This window comes from Palaemon carinicauda, chromosome 13, assembly GCF_036898095.1.
Source record: "Palaemon carinicauda isolate YSFRI2023 chromosome 13, ASM3689809v2, whole genome shotgun sequence".
NCBI classification, from domain to species: Eukaryota; Metazoa; Arthropoda; class Malacostraca; order Decapoda; family Palaemonidae; genus Palaemon; species Palaemon carinicauda.
In genome coordinates, this window is record NC_090737.1 from 100,797,909 (window position 1) to 100,818,194 (window position 20,286).

The following is a 20,286-nucleotide window of genomic DNA, read 5'->3' on the forward strand; positions in this document are numbered from 1 at the left end:
GTGGCACTTGCGAAAAAGAAATATAAACTGTAGATAATAGACTGTAGGGCAGGCCGTCATTATACCTTCATCAGGTCGAAACAATAGATTGTAATCCCACAACCATTGCCAGAGACGAAGGGCTTTTCTCTCATTGTGCAAGATGATCGCTTCGTGCCCCTTTCAACTGTGATCTCTTGCAACATGAGAGTATTTTGTGAGTTGTTAAAGACATCAGTTGAATTTGTGTCAATAGTCGTAGCGTCCTTGCCTGGTGATTGCCAGACTGGAGTCGAGTCCAGCTCAGACTCTTTAGTTCCTCTGATCGTTGCAACCTCACCCTCGTGTGAGCTAAGGATGTGGGGCTTGGGGGAGCTTATAGGTCTATCTGCTGAGTCATCAGCAGCCATTGCCTGGCCCTCTTTTATCCTATTTTGGGTGGAGAAGGGGCTTGGGCGCTGATCATATAGGCCAATGTCACTGTCCCTTGCCTCTGCCATTCATGAGGGGCCTTTAAACCTTTAAACTTGTGATTTTGATTTGTTATTAACTCAGCTTAGTTCAGGATTAAGAAATGTTTTACTACAATTCCCGTAATAAGAACAAATGTTTTACCAGCGAAAATCGTAATGAATGACTTCCTCTTATATATACGGTACGTATAGATTAATTCTATATCTCATAATCCAATACAATGGTCTTGTAGAAAATATAATTTCAATTTTGAGGCTTACTGTACTATATATATATATATACAGTATATATATATATGTATATATATATATATATATATATATATACAGTATATGTATATATATACATTTATATACATATATATGTATATATATATACAGAGAGAGAGAGAGAGAGAGAGAGAGAGAGAGAGAGGGAGAGAGATTTGTGTAGCCCATATTAGTATTTGTATTAGCAATATCATTATTATTATTATTATTATTATTATTATTATTATTATTATTTATCAAAACAAACTACAATTAACAATTGAGCAAGCACCTTTTTAACTCATTAAATTGCAAACTAAGTTTCTACTTCTACAAAAGGAAACAACCACTTCATGCAATCTCATCTAAAAAAAAAAAAAAACCTACTTAGAAGATACTGATCTTCAGAAAAAAGAACAGCAGTCCAAAAATATTAGATGTGAAACATTTAAAATTAATGACAACGCCTCTAGAGATAAAGAAAGACTTACGAGTAATATCCAGGTGCCAGTATTTCTAGTATTATGACCAAGAAAATTTGAATTCGAAAGTAACACTACGTATTAAATTCATTCAGCATTACTTGTATGAGTTGGGTGGCAATAGTGACCCTTGTATTCTGGTTACCAAATTACTTACGATTAATCGTTACCAAGTGAATCATGGGGTGGAAGAACACCTGTCATATTAGCTCATCAAGACAATTACAGTTAAGTTGGAGTTCAGCCTCAAACACAACTGAAAATACCTCTTGCAGATCTGTTCTATCTCAATTGATTCTAGACCAACAACATCCGTGGTAAAGACTATAACTGCGAATGTCTTTGAGCACGGACTTGTAATCACCATTCAAGATAGGGCAAGGCTCACTAAAACACCATAGGCAAGGATTATCTTGAAAAAATAGAAAGTGACTGTTATTGTACTTATAACTGTAATCTAAGATTACTTGAACGTGTAATTTTTTCTTCTGGATAAAATACTAATGGCATTACGAATGAGGTAGAATTGAAACCATTTTGCCAGCTAAGTGATGGGAGGTGGGAGAACATTACAAAAGATTTAAAGAAACGTAAAGGTAGACTTAACTCACTCGGGTGACGGTGATAGAAGGACTGTTTTTCATGATGTATCATCGCTGATGAAAGCTTCACCGAATAGTCCTTTTCAAAATTTAAACTCCAGGGGAAAAATGTGATCGACAAAAGCACAAAGTGCCATAGATCATACATAAAAAACGCTCTTATTATAGTTCAGGGTCCGAATAAAAGTAAGTGTGAAGAGAAAATATTTTCATAAGAGGAAATATATATTGATTATGGAAGATGGGAAAAACGCCAGCAAGCCGAGAGTTCTGGAGCTTAGCAAAGGAGAGACAAACCTATTGAGAGTATCGTGCACTGCGGCGAATGGGAGAGAAAATCATTTCGAGCAGACACTGCTTGAAAGTTCGTCCTCAATCTTCCTCGAGCAAATGAAGATTGTTGATTTCCCGGAACAAATCCAAGTATAGATAAACTATCGTGATCGCTTGTACTCAAATGAACGGATATAGACGATGATGCGTTGAAAGGAAAGTAATCATCCGGAAAAGGAAAGTATTCCAGGAAATTTTCTTCTTTGTAATAGTGGAGTAAACAATGGAAACCTGTTGAGATATAAGAGACTGGGATAGAAAAAGATATGACCTAGTGAAATAAAACAAGATCCAGATATGAGGATGAGATATTTGTCAAAGGAAATAGAATGAAAAATTAGAAGTCAAACAGAGTGAAATGAAAAATTGTCAAAATGGAAAGAAAAGCCAAATAGAATCTAGAATAGAAAAAAGTGAAAAATTAGTTTCTCCACCAATCTATCGTCTTCCGTTCCTTTAAAAATACCAAAACTATATTAAAACACTAACCCGCCCTTTCATCACACTAAAATTTTCATTGATTTATATACATATCTCGAAATTCACTTCCAATACAGTAGTTATTCATATATTAATGTCTCAAAAAAATAAAAAAATAAATATTTTATCTCAATAGCTTAAACCTTTGCTGTTCCATTCACTTCAAAATCCTCCCCTCAATTCGATTGAGGAGGTTTGTTCAAAAATTGTTTTAGAATATTATAAATATTTTGCACAAATCCTGCTACCTTCCTTGCTGCACTTACTTTGTAGCTCACATTTACTCTCATCTCACTATCATCCTCATATATATATATATATATATATATATATATATATATATATATATATATATATATATATATATATATATGTATATATATATATATATATATATATATATATTGCGTGTCAAGTGATAGAGAGAGAGAGAGAGAGAGAGAGAGAGAGAGAGAGACTGCTAACCTCTGGTGAGTCTTTAGTAGTAATTGATAAACGAAACGTCAGGATGCAAAACCTGATTCGATAATCTATTAGCGTCATCCTTTTCTCTTCCAAATACACGGATGTGTCCAATAACATAAGGAAAATAGACTGGAAAAGATTATACCAACTTCACTGATGCATATGTCGAGGAGAATATTCTTCCTAAGATTAACAAGATTTTATCTAATTTGGTGGGGTGCAGGTTCAATTTATTTAAGAAAAATTCTTAAGTTTTTCTTAATAGTAATAAATTATTATTATTATTATTATTATTATTATTATTATTATTATAATTATTATTATTATTATTATTATTATTATTATTATTATTATTATTATTATTATTATTATTATTATTATTATTATGTTGCAAATGTATACTAACGGAGAGGTGCCTAAGATGGAAGCTAGTTCTGAAAAATTCTTAAGTTTTTCTTAATAGTAATAAATTATTATTATTATTATTATTATTATTATTATTATTATAATTATTATTATTATTATTATTATTATTATTATTATTATTATTATTATTATTATTATTATTATTATTATTATTATTATTATTATTATTATTATTATGTTGCAAATGTATACTAACGGAGAGGTGCCTAAGATGGAAGCTAGTTCTGAAATCCATCTGTCGAAATGTACATAAATCATTCGCTCAGTCGCCTTCTTAGGACTCAATGTGGCTCATTGTGGTTCACGCTTGCTCCAATAGATCTTTTGTCGCTCTTGATTGATTAATTCATGACCCATATCACATATGCCTTAGTCAGACAAGGATTATTTTATGCTCAACAAGAGCGTATTTGGCAATATAAGAAATCTTTAGTAAACTCATACTTTCACCTCTCATTTATGAAGAACTCCATAAATTTCATTAGCAGACAGATTGAATTTCAAATCAATGATTATAATCCTAAAAATAATTGTATATAAATAAGTTGATTGTGAAAAGCCTCTTAAGTTCGCTATTACAATACAAAAGCAATTTTCTTGTGTTAGATAGTCCAATCATTCAAGAGCATGAAGTAAATATAAAATATTCCTCATTAAAATAAACAAATAAAAATGGGGCATTGTAATCCCAGAGAAAATATGTAGTGGTCGCAAACTCGAGGGTCATCTAGTTCGATAGGTCTAATTTTATTAATTATTCTCAGAGTGGTATTCTCTGCCTTTCTCAATGTTCTCAATCTTCTTATTTATAATAGCTGGTTTATCCTTACATAGAAAGAGATGACAATTAACTCATAAATCTTTCGGGACTGAAATTGTTTTGGGAAGCGGAGAAACATGAAAATGAATAGATGCACAATGTATAATCCCTTTTTTCTTTTTTCTTTTTACTCATTCCTCCCTTTCTCCAAAACTTATTCCATTCCATTTATTTTCTTTTAAATTAAATGGACCCTTCTAATGAGTATTCGCTTGAACTGACTTGTGTTGCTTCGAAGTAGCTATGTAATTTTCAGAATTAAGACTTCATAATATTCATAAAACAAATTTACCAAAATCTACTCAGGAAATACTGTTTAACATTTGCCCACTAAAAGTTTATTCTCCAACTTGCAAGATTAGTTTGGAGGCCAAAAATTCCAACACCACGCTTAATGAACAAAAGAAACAAGAACAATTTTGAAAGTCATGATTGTATAGCACTAAAAAAGGTATCTAAGCATCCACATTTAGTAATAAGTTGCCTAACGCTGTCACGACTGCAAATTAGATTTCGAAAGCCTTAAAGAATAGACAAAGTGAACGGAGAGAATCTGTTGATTCTTCAGAGTGCCCTATTCATTAAAGAAACCAGAGGAAGACCTGTGGCCCACAGGTCAGAGTTCCGACGCAACCCGTACTTTGAACGCAAAACTGGAAGGTTGTTGTTACCTAATCGACCTAGTAACGCTTGTGAAACGTAGAATGGCAGTGACGAAAGATTCAATGGAATGATGAGTAAAGTCAAAGGCTAGAGAGTAATAAAAGTATTATACGCAGATGAATAATGGGGTGCATATGGGAGAACATTTATAACAAAAATAGTAAGAGTTAGAATAACATTTGAAATCCATGACACAAGCATTCACACAATGTAACATCTTAGAAATTTGAGCTTTCTTAATTCCTCTTTATATAAAAGAGGCTTTCAACATCCAGTACCAAGACTCTCTCTCTCTCTCTCTCTCTCTCTCTCTCTCTCTCTCTCTCTCTCTCTCTCTCTCTCTCTCTCTCTCTCTCTCTCTCTCTGCATAATAAAGAGATGACTGCCAGTAGTAGGGATTGAATAGATAAGTTTAATACAGAGTGATAGATATGTTCTTGTAACTGCATATGTTTGATATAAATAATCCCACCAAATTTTTTCATCTGTTTCCTTGCATTTTTGCGCTTTTGAAATATTTTTACTATTCTTTTTACCTTCAGCGAATTTTATTACATTAAGTGATAAAGTTGTATAAGCACGAGTCATGTAAAAGCAAATAAATATGGAATCTATAGCCCTATTTGTCTTGACAATTCTGCCATGATAGATTTGACTCATGGTGATCCCAAACCACAACCTGTTATGCTGAATATATCCGTTGTTTAATCGTGCATTGCTGCAACCCATTGTTTCTCAAATTAGACTTGTAATGCTTGATTTACGATTCAGTAACGACATTTTCTTTCATTTTTAAGTAAGAATTTAACCATGCGACCAATTTCCCTCTTTCATCTTGTTTCGGGTCATCACCTTCAAGGGTGAGGCCGGGTATGTCATCAGTGGCGCATCATCCATAAGGCTGACTAGGTTGAAGCCTAGGGACCCAGCAATACCAAGAATCCATGCTACTTTTTCTTATCTTTTTATTTTCAAATATTATAACTATGTATTATATACTTCATTTTTAATATTATTGCAATCAGTTCTACGAAAGGAGAAAGTTAAATTGGCGGGTGGGGTGGGGGAGGGACGTTGGCGGATATCAAGGTGTTCAATGAAGCTTGAAGCCTTTGGGGATAATTACAGCACTGCGTGTCTTGTGCCTTTTAAAAGAGCGTCAACATTCCTGAACTATTCTGCCATTACATATGTTTTAAGATACATTCAGCTGGATATTTAATCATCCTTTCCATTTCTATTAATTGCTATCCTCGCCCTTTTTCCCGTCAACATTTTGGGGCGTTGACGTTTTATTATGTGGAAACGCGCTTGTTATATAAAAGTGTTGACATATATCGAATAATAACAACAATTTATCAATAACAACAACAGACATTGATAATAATAATAAAAATAACGTCTCGATATATGCATGAACACAAAATTGAAAGCTTGAGAAAGCCGGCAAGTTCGCATTCCACGTCACGAGAGAGGAACTGCTTCGATAAAACTCATAATATAGATTTTAATCATATCAATAAAATATAATTAACGTAAAATTTATTCACACTATTACCACCTCTACTAATACTAATATAACTGATAGCAATAATAATAATAGGAATGCTAACAAAGACGTCATAAGTATTTCAAGTTGAGCAAAAATTTCCTCCGAAGATCTGTGAAAAGCAAGAGGACGAATTACCAAGTTCCATTTCCTTAATAACTCAAAATCAGGACCGGATCTACATTAACCACAGATGCACACGAACAGGCAATTAGTGGCCTTTTGAACCATCAATTACAGCTGCCTGTTTAGTCGCTTTGTAATCGTTACACAGGGAAATTATCTTCTTTCAATTATTAGTGTTCAAGCTGGTCATAAGTCTTCTTTGGTGAACAGGACTGCACACTTTATATGCATGAAATAAGTTAGATTTATGTTAAATACAAGAGAGAGAGAGAGAGAGAGAGAGAGAGAGAGAGAGAGAGAGAGAGAGAGAGAGAGAGAGAGAGAGAGAGAGAGAGAGAGAATACCTCTGAATAGCTTCATCAAGTCGAGGTGAGGGATTACTTCCTAGAGGTCATTGTTTGAATTAACTATTCATTTTCATGACGTTGGTTCTGACTTGGAAATAGTTGTTTGTTCCACACCAAGTGAAAGGTAGAGAGAGATAAATACAGACCGAGAGAGGTAAACCGTTTTTCTCAATTTATCTTTGTCTCAGTTGCAGGTCATGTAGATATCTAAAATATTTCTGGCTGCCGCTATGTAAAAGAAAGGACCTTTTCATTGGGTTTTCCCATTAGATACCTAAAAACCAATCCGAGAGGACTAGACAAGGATCGACTAAAGATTCATTGGAAGAATTTCAATTAGGATTTTGATCGGATTTGAAAATTATGTACAGCAGAAATAATTCACCATTCGTATTTATTTCAAGACAGTCGACATCTAATTTCTTATGTCAAGTTTCTCCATGATTCATGCCTTACTGACTTTAAAATTCTACCATCTGCTTTCACAACTAAGTTTCCAGATTTGCTAATAATAATGAAAATTGTAATAATAACATTTAATTCATTTCCCTGTTCAAGTATTAGAAATCTAATTGGTAATGTTATGAATTCATATTAACATCACTCGACGAGTTTGTTGCTTTCACTTTTTACAAGACCCCTCGTTATCACTTTGATGCCTTGCATTAACAAGGCATCAGAGTAATTTCTAGATTCGTTAACATGATATCTAATAACTATCATTTTGACAGGTTTTCCTAAGAGAAAATCATAATCATAAAGGTGATCCAGGATCATATAACTTTATATGTAAATCTTAAACAAGAAAACTTTCCCTTAATTAAGAAAATAAAAATGGAATGTAGGGGCCACCAGTTCCATTTTCCAGGGTGTTAACCGCTAGACCACAGTACCAGTCATGAGCATCTGCCATAATTCCCTCTCTCTCCCTCTCTCTCTCTCTCTCTCTCTCTCTCTCTCTCTCTCTCTCTCTCTCTCTCTCTCTCAGATGTTTGCTGAAACACCCACAGATTAAATAGCATTTATAAGTTTAAACGTCCATTATATAAAAACCAAACTTGGTGGGAAATGCTACTGTAATTAGCAAACCACCCAGAAGGCAGAGCAATCTACGTCGCCTCCACCTCAAAAAGAAAAAAAAATAATATATATATATATATATATATATATATATATATATATATATATATATATATATATATATAGTCAGATTTATCCCAAATTTTAAATGTTATTTGATTTACAGTGACCAGGTCTATCTTCGATGAGATTTTCTTAAGAAATCGACGCTTAACTTTTCGTATCAAAATGCTTACCAACAAACAATGAAACCACACCAAGACATAAGCTCCTTGTCGTTAGTAATGAGAACCTGACACTGAGAACATTTTAAAAAGGAAAATTGAAGAATAGATAATTCATAATTAAAGCAATATACAGTAGACTATTAGTCTCCCGTACCACTCCCTACGGGTGTATTTCTCTCACTTCTGTAATCTTTAAAATGGATAATTAGTCATCACATAAGATGAGAAGCCTATTAATTGCCAATTTTCTTCGATACGTCCTAAGATTCATCAGTTTAAAACGTATGTGCATTACTATATGTATGAATATAATGTACTAACTACGTAGAAACATAGAATATGAGGGTGGATGACCACCTGTAAATGCCAGCAGGCGTTGAAACATAAGTTTCTTCGTTATTCGGTCTAAAATTGATCTTCGGAAACTTCCAAGCAGACGTATACATCCTAAGATAAGTATTTTACACCAAAGCCAGGAAAGCTCAAATCTATTAAGGTTGTGTGGTTACTTTCGAAAGATGCGATTAACGAACAACCGGATGAGAAAACAAGATATAGTTATGTCTTGGAACAGATGGTGTGAGAAGATGTCATCTGATAAGGATTACAAGAGATTCCCGCAGCTGCAAACAACAGAACTCAAGGCTTCAAATTACTTCAAATTGAATTTCAAGCATCAGATTACCCGAGAATGGTCTCGTCAAGAATTCAAGAACATTCAAAACCTTCTTCAAAATCCCGGGCATCAGTTAAGGTTTAACTTGGCAAGAATACAGTCTTCTACAGCTGTTAATTCAAAATCCCAAATCACTGTCTTAGTTTGAATTACTCGAACAAGGAATTTAAAAGCATTTTTCAGTTGCTGCAACACATTTACAGAATGAATTATAGATGAGGAATCCAAAAATACTTTAGAGATGCTTGAACTGGATTCTATATATTAATTTCATTTAGATTAATATGGGAAGAATTTAAAAGTATTTTAAAAACAGAATTCTAAGAACATCTTACTTAAAATAATTAAAAAAAAAAAAAAAAAAACATTGTACGATGGAAATTTGGAATTCTAGCCATCCACTTTGTTAACATATCATGAGAAATATAATCCGGTAACAATATAAGTACATTCCACGGTTACAACAACAGAATTCCAGGCATCCACTTACTTGTGTATTCCTTTTTCTTGGCATCGACAGAGGTCAAGCAAACCGCCATGATGAATGTTGCCAACAGCAATTTCTTACACCGTAAACCAATTCGTTTCTGGATGCGCCCACCACTTCTGTCAAGCCGCTCCTCTGCCTCCCTGGCGGACATCATAGAGTTTATATCAGGTAAACGAATATCAAACTTGGGGCGGATGAAGCCACGGAGAACACCTGATAGAGTTGGCGCCATTGTGTGATCGTCACGAAGATCAACTTATCGTACGTGATCTGCCTGAAGATGCTTCTGGGTAATTTTGCTTTCGGTTTCTTTCGCCTTTCAATCGACGTCACATAACAGATAGAGTCATTATTCAAAGTATAACTGCGTAATGATCATATGTATTCACAATGAAAGTTATGGTGTGAAAATTTCGCTTGATGACCAAATAAATTTTTTACAGCATCGCAGTTTTTCTATCACGCTCTAGACTTTCAGAAACCACACTAGTGTAAATAAATAATTCGTTTACAGTTTTCTATGAACCCACGCAAGCAGAAAAAGCCACATAATATAATAAGATAATTGTTTTGAGTGACTGCCACACCATTTTCACTCGCGCTCCAGAATGCTTAACATGACATCACAGTTATAAATCTATTTGCACTGGACCGTTGAAGACATCCACTAGTATTTTTCCCTTTTTTCCACCTGTGTACAGATCACCACCTCTCGTGGGTAGATTACATGCGTGGTCAGTATTGAGAACTTAATGAGCCATTCGTTAGTTGAGAAAACAACTCCGAAGCAAATAACGACAGGTGATTCCTTCAGGTGCTCGGCTATAGGGTTCTCTCTCTCTCTCTCTCTCTCTCTCTCTCTCTCTCTCTCTCTCGTAGACCGAAGAACTCGAGACTGTTTACTGGAAAGAAAAAGAAAAAATGTTAGAAATAAATTGCACTTTTATATTCGACTTTTTTGTTTGTTTGTCCATGGATATTTAAAAGGAAAAAAACAAGTTATTTGTGGTTCAGAGAAATTTGATGGGGGATTGGCTGGAGACCAAACGAAATAAACTTTATTTGAATATGAATTAATGAAGTGTGTACGTGCGTGTATTGTAAACACATCATTAAGTATTATTCGAAAACTGAGAGATTTGATGCCAAGTGTTAAATTTGCTGGTATTTTGAATGTTCGATATTTAATAAAATAGTGATTGTTGGTCGTAACATTACTAATTCCGTTTATGTATATATTCTCTGTTTTTCTCATTAGTCTCTCAGATAGTGTTTATGCCATTTCAATGCATTTGTACATATGATGATGATAATAATAATAATAATAATAATAATAATAATAATAATAATAATAATAATAATAATAATGACGATGATGATGATGATAATTTTTAAAGAATAAAAATAATAATGATGAAAATCAAAATAATCGATAATCAGAACATAAACTTGGGATAGAAACGCTGGTCGCTGAAATTACTTCATCCTTTTTAATAATCAATAACGTAGAACTGAAATAATAGACCAAACTCGGAATGTATGGACGAAACTAAAAACTCATTGGGAATGCAAGCTTTTTCAGAAGTCCTCAAATATAATTTTAAAATCTGTTATGACTCGAGATGGAAGAGTTTCATCCTGATTGCAAGGCTTCTGGGTAAATGAGTCATGCTCAGTACCAGACTCTGACTGACTGACTGGCTGACTGACTGACTGAATAACTGACTGACTGACTGTTGGTACTGCAGTTCGCCCAGGGTCGTCTATGTCATTTTTGGAATGAGGAGACCCCATTTTCATGCCCCTCTCAGAGGGTCACGAGAATTTCGCGGTTTGTCACCCGTTTCACATCTGAATTTGCCAGTTGCAAAAGTTTAGAAATCGAGAGGAAAGTTTACAAGTGAAAACACAAACTGAAATTCAATAACAAACTTAATTTGCAGCTGATCGGAAATCGTCACGGGATTTTTCTATTAAATAGCCTCGTTAATGGCTGTAAAATGCTGAAAAAAAAATTCACGTAGTAGTAGTGTCCTTGCCTGTTGATGCCAGACTGGGGTTCTAGTACCGCGCAAACTCGTTAGTTCCTTTGGTCGCTTCAACCTCACCATCCTTGTGAGCTAAGGATGGGGTGTTTGGAGGAGCCTATAGGTCTACTTGCTGAGTCATCAGTATCCATTATCTGGCCCTCCTTGTTCCTACCTTGGGTGGAGAGGGAGCTTGGGCGCTAATCCTATGTAATATGGTCTGTCTCTGGGGCATTGTCCTCCTTGATAGGGCAATGCCACTGCCCCTTGCCTCTACCATACATGAGTAGCCTTTAGGCCTTAAAAAAATATCTACAACAACCATATAAAACGCACACCATATTCTCATTTCTGAAGCAGCAGATAATATATAATATATCTGTAACATCATAAAAGAATATTTGCATAGGTTGAATCTCAGAATATTTTTCTTTGCGTGCCTTTTTCCTCATTGGTCTACGTAACTGGTTTCGGTCACGTAACTTGTATGTATATTAATGGTTGTGATTCTCACGATTTTTTTTTTCATTTTCCTCCCAAACCCTCTCAAGCAGGTCTCTGACATACTAAACCAAACGATTCATGAATTGTTTAATCGCAAAAAATATACACGAGCTTCCTTTTTACAATAACGCTGAATATTTTTTCTTGCAGGAATCTGTAGGCTACTGGAGTAGCATCCTGTTACTTATAAATGTACCATGTTTGAAGTATTAAAAGAAATGTAAGTTTTTCATAGCTCCATGCCCTATTCTGTGTGTGAAGACGTGCAGTATATAAGGAACTCAAAAGTAGTTCATATTTCGAGTCAATGTTTCACTTCCAACGTAAGCTTGTTTGAAAGACAGCTCCTACAAGCAATAAAGTCAAGTTACCCAAATAGTAACCGTTTAGAAGGAAGCTTTATAAAGCAGATCCAATAAGTAATTTCTCGAGGTAGTAAAAATGTTTAAAACACTACTCCCATGTTAAGGCTCTCTTAAAAGAGAACTTTTGCAATACGTAAAGTTGTTTAAAAGGCTACGTCTCCAAACAGTAAGTCTGTTTAGAAGAAAACTCAACATATAACAAAACTAAATTGCAACTCTTCCAAATAATACTGTCAAAAAGTCAACTTTTCCTCAAAGGGACTCCATGGTAAATAGACTAACTTCTGCTAATAGTAATTATTTAAAACTGCAACTCCTCTAGCTTATCTTCCGTCACTGGTGGCCATTCTTAAGCACATATCGGCAGTGAAATCTAAGTTCCACTTTTTCCTCAAATGTTGCGGTTTAGTAACTTTGTCTCTAAACGTTGCGTTTCTAACGTTCAGTCCAATCAGGTGGTTGTTACAAGTGGGCTCCATTGTGGTCATTCGGTGCTGTATCCTCTTGCATGGACCTAATTAGTGGTTGCATAAAAAAGAATCTTCGGTAATGACCTTGGGTGTGTGATGCTCATTTCACTTATCCACTTCTTTTTTTTCTTCTCAAATTGTTCGAAGAATGATACGAGAAACGTGCTTTTCATCACCGATCTCATGCGTATATCTCAGTCCGAATTTGGACTTACTGTTATTTTCATCAAGGTTTTTCTTTGAAAAAATTATAAAATCAATAAATGCATTGCATGACAGCATTTTTAAGCATTGAAAGTAGCTTTAAGAACTAGCTATTGGATCTAGAAAGAAATAGATAATATATTTTTTTCCAGAATATAATGACTGCAAGCAGGAAAATTACGTAGCCCACAGTCCATAAAATAACATCGTTAGTAAAAGCTTCACTAGCAGGAGACAAAGTAATCAACAAGACCTAGAGAAAGATTAAAGGTATACACAAATTCCGCTGGAATGGGTCATTCTCGTTAGATTTTTTGTTTGTCTGTAGTGTCACGCATTAAAACTTCCTACGTCTGTTCTCCCCAGTCTAATTACATTCCATCTATTGAACTATATCTTGTTTTGGTGTCAATCATATTTTCCTTTTTTTCTCATTTCACTTCCTTTTGGCTGGTAAAGGGTATGTGGTTGACAGTCACATTGACCTTTACTTTATAGACAATAGTAGCATTTATCATCCCTTAAAAAGGGTAACTATCGCAAGGAAATTCTTTAGAAATGTTGCTTCTTAAGTTCACATAGGCTCTTAAAAAACACACACACACATTCAGATGTGGCAGATATTCTTACGACTACTGTAGTTCTTGTTTGAAAAAATGACCCATAGTCCTAAAAAGTCTAGTTCTAAACTGATGCCTGGAATTTCAAACTTCAGTTTGCGGGGAAAATTCGCTCAAAGTTTAAAAATCACCCATGTGTGTATTGTTCGAAACATTTACCGTAGTTGTCCATATATGGCAAATGAACAGTGTATGTAGGCATATATACACACACACAATATATATATATATATATATATATATATATATATATATATATATATATGTATATATATATATATAATATTAAAATGAGTTATAATCTACAACCTCAGAGTACTGGTTAAGACCTACTCTTACTCTTATCTCCATCATACATTATCATAAATTATTGATAGTTCTTTTCAAGTTTTTTCTTTCTCTTTAGAATTGTCTCCAGCAAGTACATTCATTCTCATATCCTTAAGCATGACGTTAGAGAACTGATTCAATTTTAAATATCTACATTTATTAATTCTTACAACGTCGTCTCATGATTTCCTAAAAAAACTTTGACCATTTTATAATTTCTCCACTGCTAGCGATTTATTCCCGTCCTTGCCGTTTCTCTGTTTGCTGTCCACTTTTATAGTTTCATTTTAAGGATAACTGCATCAAGTATATATATATATATATATATATATATATATATATATATATATATATATATATATATATATATATGATTAGGATCCATGCAAGTGCGTGCGTGTAGTTTTCTTTAAGAGGCCATAATTGGTATAGGTAATTACCTTTAGCTTTCATAAATTTTTATTATCTAACCCAATCCCGAATGAATCCAAAAAAAGGGAATGGGAAATGTGAAGGACCTCCGGACTTAACCTCGAACAAAATAATGAGCTTGGATGCAAAGAATCGGGAACAGACATTTTGCAAAAACTGAAGTGCTGTGTCGTTTATACAATACATGCTGTCTTTTATACAATAATCTCCTTTGGCGAAATCGAACGAAAGGTGTAGATACTCTGATTAGCCTAAGGTGACTAACGTAAGAGGCAGTGAATCCAGTAACCTTAAACTAATAGCCTAATGGTAAACAAATACTATCAATGCCCCATCGAGTGAACTCGAAAAATAATTATTTTTTAAGTTCTCGGTTAAACGTGTTTCTTTTTTTTTAATTCCTTTCCTGCTGGTTGGAATTCTTTAGATAGTCCAGGAGCTAAGGGGTGATTTCATGGTTGAGAAGGCCCCGAAATAACCCACCTGATTTTGATAGAGGACCACTTGGGATATAATATTTATGACGGTGCTTCATCTGAATCAGGGCAGTTTTTTTTTTCAGAAATCACGGATTTGTTAAAAATGCGAGTCCCTGAATTAGAAACAGTAAGCAAGAAACGACGCAGCCACACCTGAGTAGGGAGTCCACAGACTCGGCATATTGAAGATTCATTGATATTAAATTTTGATGTTGCAAGACAGGGACCAGGAGGGGCCCCAATACGATCACAGTCTACAAAGTTAAATGACTTGCGGTGTTTCAATGGCTCATTTCAGGAGTTACTTTTCCAGCGCAATAGAAAAATCTCCTCAAGTACCAACGCCCTCGGGAACGTCAACAAATACAATCTGTAAATTCCAACCATTTCTGTAAATATATATATATATATATATATATATATATATATATATATATATATATATATATATATACATATATATATATATATATATATATATTTCTATGGAAATCTATTTTGTGTTCCCAACGTAAGAACGTATGAACAATCATGAAATTATAGCGGTAAAATCTACTGAAATTAAACCAATTTGTTTCAGTAACAATTATTGGTGTTAAACTAAAGCTATAATTACGTTAGCAAATTTAGAGCATCAATAATGTAAAGCACTGTTGTATATGATATCATTTACAAACAAATACATCCAGTGAACAATAACATAACAGAATTTGGTAATGTTTAGTTTTTAAGTCAATTAAAACCACCGCTAGGTAACAAGTCAAAAGTATGTAAACAACTAAATAGCACTCTTATAACGTATTATCATAACAATGCACTTGAAAAAAAAACACACAGTACACTACTGTCCGAATCGTTCGTTCGTTGCTAAGCTTCAGTCTTCTCGTAAGGAGAGGTGTAGAAGTCGACTGTACCGTTGCGCATTCCCGGAGTCGAATGCAACTCCTACCACAAGTTCTCAGAATAAAAAGTAGTCTCCTTGACACTTGGCTCCCGCATGCTCAAAGGCCACGCCCTTTCAACACCTATCTCCCGCCTCAACCAACCAAACTATCTTCTTAAGCCTCCCCCCCACCTCCCACCCCAAGTCTTGCAAAATCCCCCGCGAGGCTCCGTCTGCTGCCGTCTTCTCAGAGAAAGCGATTCCGGTGACTACGTTAGCGGGGAATTTAATTGAGAGTTTTCTCCCCCATGTCAATGGACCGCGCAGCGCGTTCTCACCTGGCCGTGCACGGTCCTCTAATATCTATAAATTGACATCGTGGTTTTCTTAAGACAAGTGAAGCGTTAGCGAAATTGAAAGAAGCGCGAGGAATTTCTTATCACTTTCTATGAATTTGAGGAGAACGGAATTACGCGAATTTAGCGAGACCTCACATTAACACCTCATCGGTGCGATTTCCAAATCAAATAATTCAAACTTTCCCATTAAAAATACTAAGAGTATCACGCCATCTATATTTAAATTTAGTGCGGATATTTTCCCATAAGAGATTAAAAAGCGTGACGTATTTGTACTTGCTTTCTTATGTGGGTATTTTTACTCAAATCGCACGAAAGCGTCCACAGACGTGAGTTGAAAATGCGTCGATTTGCAAGAGAAACTTTATAGGAAAAATTTATGAGATATTTTGCTCACATTTTGGTTTATTGAAAGCATTACGGTGCTTGTAACTCTCGCAATTCATCCCTACATACGCAAGTGAATTCTTTGACGCGAAAAGAGGCCTCTTGGAAGCACATTACCTAGTTTTCTAGGGTAACCTGTGGGATAATTGCTCATTGCAATTATATGTACTACAAAATTTATATATATATATATATATATATATATATATATATATATATATATATATATATATATATATAGATATAGATATATATATAGATATATATATAGATATATAGATATATATATATATATATATATATATATATAGATATATATATAGATATATATATATATATATATATATATATATATATATATAGATAGATATATATATAGATATATATATATATATATATATATATATATATATAAATATATATAGATATATATATATATAGATATTGATATATATATAGATATATATATATATATATATATAGATATATATATATATATATCTATATATATATATATAGATATATATATATACATACATATATATATATATATATATATATATATATATAGATATATATATATATATATATATATCTATATCTATATCTATATCTATATCTATATCTATATCTATATCTATATCTATATATATATATATATATATATATATATATATATAAGTAGATTCCCTTTACAGGTGTATGCTCCCAAAAACACATGTGCAAAAAATTAGCATTAGCCTCTTTATATACATTATACAAAACTTAGCAGAATGTTGTCTCCGCTTTTCCAAAGTATATTTTTCTCTTTGTAAGTAATAACATTCATGTCGGTACCGATGTCTTTTTTAAAGAGGGTGGTTGAGAGTAGGATTAACCTTCCTGGACTTAAAACAATAAGATCTATCAATATCGAAACTTCTAACAAATCATAACGGTCGCACAAGCGGAGAGGGGTCATAAATAGGCCCAAAGCCAACGGTGGAGTAAGTTACTAAGTAAATAAAGGAAACATCAAAGCCGTTTAAAGGCCCCTCATGATTGGCAGAGATAGTGACATTCCTCTGGTCACCAGAACAATGCCCTAGAGACTGACCAAGTACACATATGATCAGCCACCAAGCTCCCTCTCCATCAAAGCTAAGACCAGGTGAGGTTGCAGACACTACAAGAAACTATCGAACTTGAGCGTGAGTATAACCTCAGACCGGCAAATCACCAGGTAGGGACGTTTCCAATATGCTCAGTGTCATGAATTCATTTTCTCTAACGATAACTTAAGTTGCATAAGTTGCGTAGTTCTTGTTTGCCAGACTCAGTGAATATATCGACTGGAATTATACCGTGTCTCTACAATCGGTTTAGAGTAAACACTTGATTCTGCGGTCGGATAGGGTGCTTGCAACCTTATATTGACATACGTTATTAGGAACTTGTAAGCTGCAGACTTAAGAAGACTTTCAAGACTTTGTTTACGAGCTTTTTTTTTTCAATATCAACCCTCAGGTCATGAGCTTATATGTTTTAAAGTTTTATTCATAGACGTTATAACGTTCAAGTTTATTTCATGAAATAGGCTTAAATACACGTTCAAAAAAATCGTCAAAATTTTGCATCAAAATTTTGATGCAAATTTTGATGCAAAATTTTGACGATTTTTTTGAACGTGTATGGGCCCCTTAAAGGAGCCTGTACACGTTCAAAAAAAGCGTCAAAATTTTGCATCAAAATTTTGATGCAGATTTTGATGCAAAATTTTGACGATTTTTTTGAACGTGTATGGGCCCCTTAAAGGAGCCTGTACACGTTCAAAAAAAAGCGTCAAAATTTTGCATCAAAATTTTGATGCAAAATTTGTGTGTGTGTAGGACGTTTTGATGTCAAAAAAAGATTTGAAGCAAAATTTTGACATCAAAACGTCCTACACACACTCAAATTTTGCATCAAAATTTTGATATAAAAATTTTGATGCAAAATTTTGACGCTTTTTTTGAACGTGTATGGGCCCCTTAAGTGTTCGTCTGTAATTGTGAGGGATCTTGGCTTTGATCACGAGCGTTATGGCTAAAAACATATTGTATTATCTGTATGGCTGTGGAAGCCTTTCAGGACTTTTTCTTAGATCCAGTACTCTAATAGGTTTGTTTAAAAGCTCTATAAGTATATGTACGTGAGTTTTTACTAAGAGCGATTGCTTTCTATAATTTGCTCAATGGTTCTATGACTTTCTCAGGATTTTCATTACATCTGAGTTTCCAGGCTTTTCCATAGTCTGTATAACCTTCCAGACATTACTCATTATTTATGTGCATTTCTACGCTTAGTTCATGAGCTTTATGATCGTCTACACTTTGTTGATGGGCTCTATTACATTTTAGCTTTTTCCATGAACTACGTGATTGACATGAGATCTTTGGCGACCTGGCCTTGATTCATGAGCTCTAAGATTTTATTGAGTCTTTTACTATATGCTTATTTTCATAAAGTCAGTGACTATCTAAGCTTGAGTTTTAAAATTTGTCAAGCTCTGTTCAAAAACTTTCTAGCTATGTAAGACTCGATCATGCCTACAAAACCGTTTTAGGCTTCGCTCATGGTCCTTATGATTTGGAGAAAATTTCCACAAGTGGTAAAAATTATTTTGAATGAGCTAGCCAAATTTGGCAATTATGTTTATCCATATCATACTGTTAGTCATTTGTAATTAACTACGCACGATTAGCCTATTTCTTCCGTCTTTGCTAACCTTACTTTACTTTTTACTTTTTTACTTTTACGGGTTTATTTCTCGCCCTCCATCAGACACTAAAAGTCTGTTCAGGCGGGCCTTGGTGTGTGAAAGTAATTTCTTTCCAGTTAATATTTTGCTCTGTATCTTATCAGTTATTTCGCTAGCATTTGTGTTCAGGCTTAATAGTTTTCAGGTCACTATTATAACACTTTCTAAAAAGATAAGTCTTCAGGTTTTTCTTGAAAACTGCCACATTTTTGCTATTCTTGACATCAAGTGGAAGGTCGTTGAAGAGTCTCGGTGCAGCATAACTGAACGTTCTTCCTCCTATTGCATGATTCACACTAATTTCGAATAGTCTATGTGGGTCATCAGCATGTCTAACTCTAACAGCAGCGCTGGTAGCTTGAGGGTAAGGGACCAAGCAATCACGAAGATATTTAGGCTTATCACTTGTAAGTGCTTTGTGAGTCAACAAGCAAATCTTAAATTCAATTCTAGCCTTAACAGGTAACCAATGTAGATCGATCAATGCAGGAGTTATTCTCTCCCGTAGTTTAATGCCTTTTATCAGTCTAGCCGCCCGGTTTTGCACATTTTGAAGCTTTCTTAGTAGTGTATTGGGCAATTTGTAGTACAGAGAATTGCAACCATCAAGCCTTGATATTACGTGACTCATCACTAAAATTTTTGTACTTCTCTCTGTTAAATATTTTCTAATAAATGCTATGTTTCTCAGGTGATAGTTACACACTTTCACTGTGTTCACTATTTGGTCCCTCATTGACAAATTACAATCTATCAGTACACCCAAATTTTTCACAACAGGCACAATTCCAACATCAGCGTCACCAATTTTCATACTTTGAATTAACTGGTAATTCTTCAAAGCCACCGTTGTGCCAAAAAACATACATACTGTTTAATCATCATTTAATTTAAGCTTTTTCCTCTGCATCCATGTTTTTATTTCAGTCATTATCTCATCAATTTTCTTCTCTTTATCTTGTATTGTTGAAATTGAAAGG

At 34.1% G+C, this 20,286-nt stretch overlaps 1 protein-coding gene across 4 annotated transcripts in view; it reads right to left on the reverse strand.

The window, feature by feature from the left end:
• LOC137652348 (perlucin-like) overlaps nucleotides 1-20,286 on the reverse strand; it is a 55,460-nt gene that overhangs the window by 15,310 nt on the left and 19,864 nt on the right. For 3 of the 4 annotated variants that reach the window (XM_068385703.1, XM_068385706.1, XM_068385702.1), the window contains exon 2: nucleotides 9,468-10,369. In XM_068385703.1, coding sequence (XP_068241804.1) covers nucleotides 9,468-9,699 — 232 coding nt within the window. In that variant the 5' untranslated portion in view covers nucleotides 9,700-10,369. Of the gene's footprint in view, nucleotides 1-9,467; nucleotides 10,370-15,738; nucleotides 15,814-20,286 lie in introns of those variants that run through there. The other variant, XM_068385705.1, reaches the window with a different exon arrangement.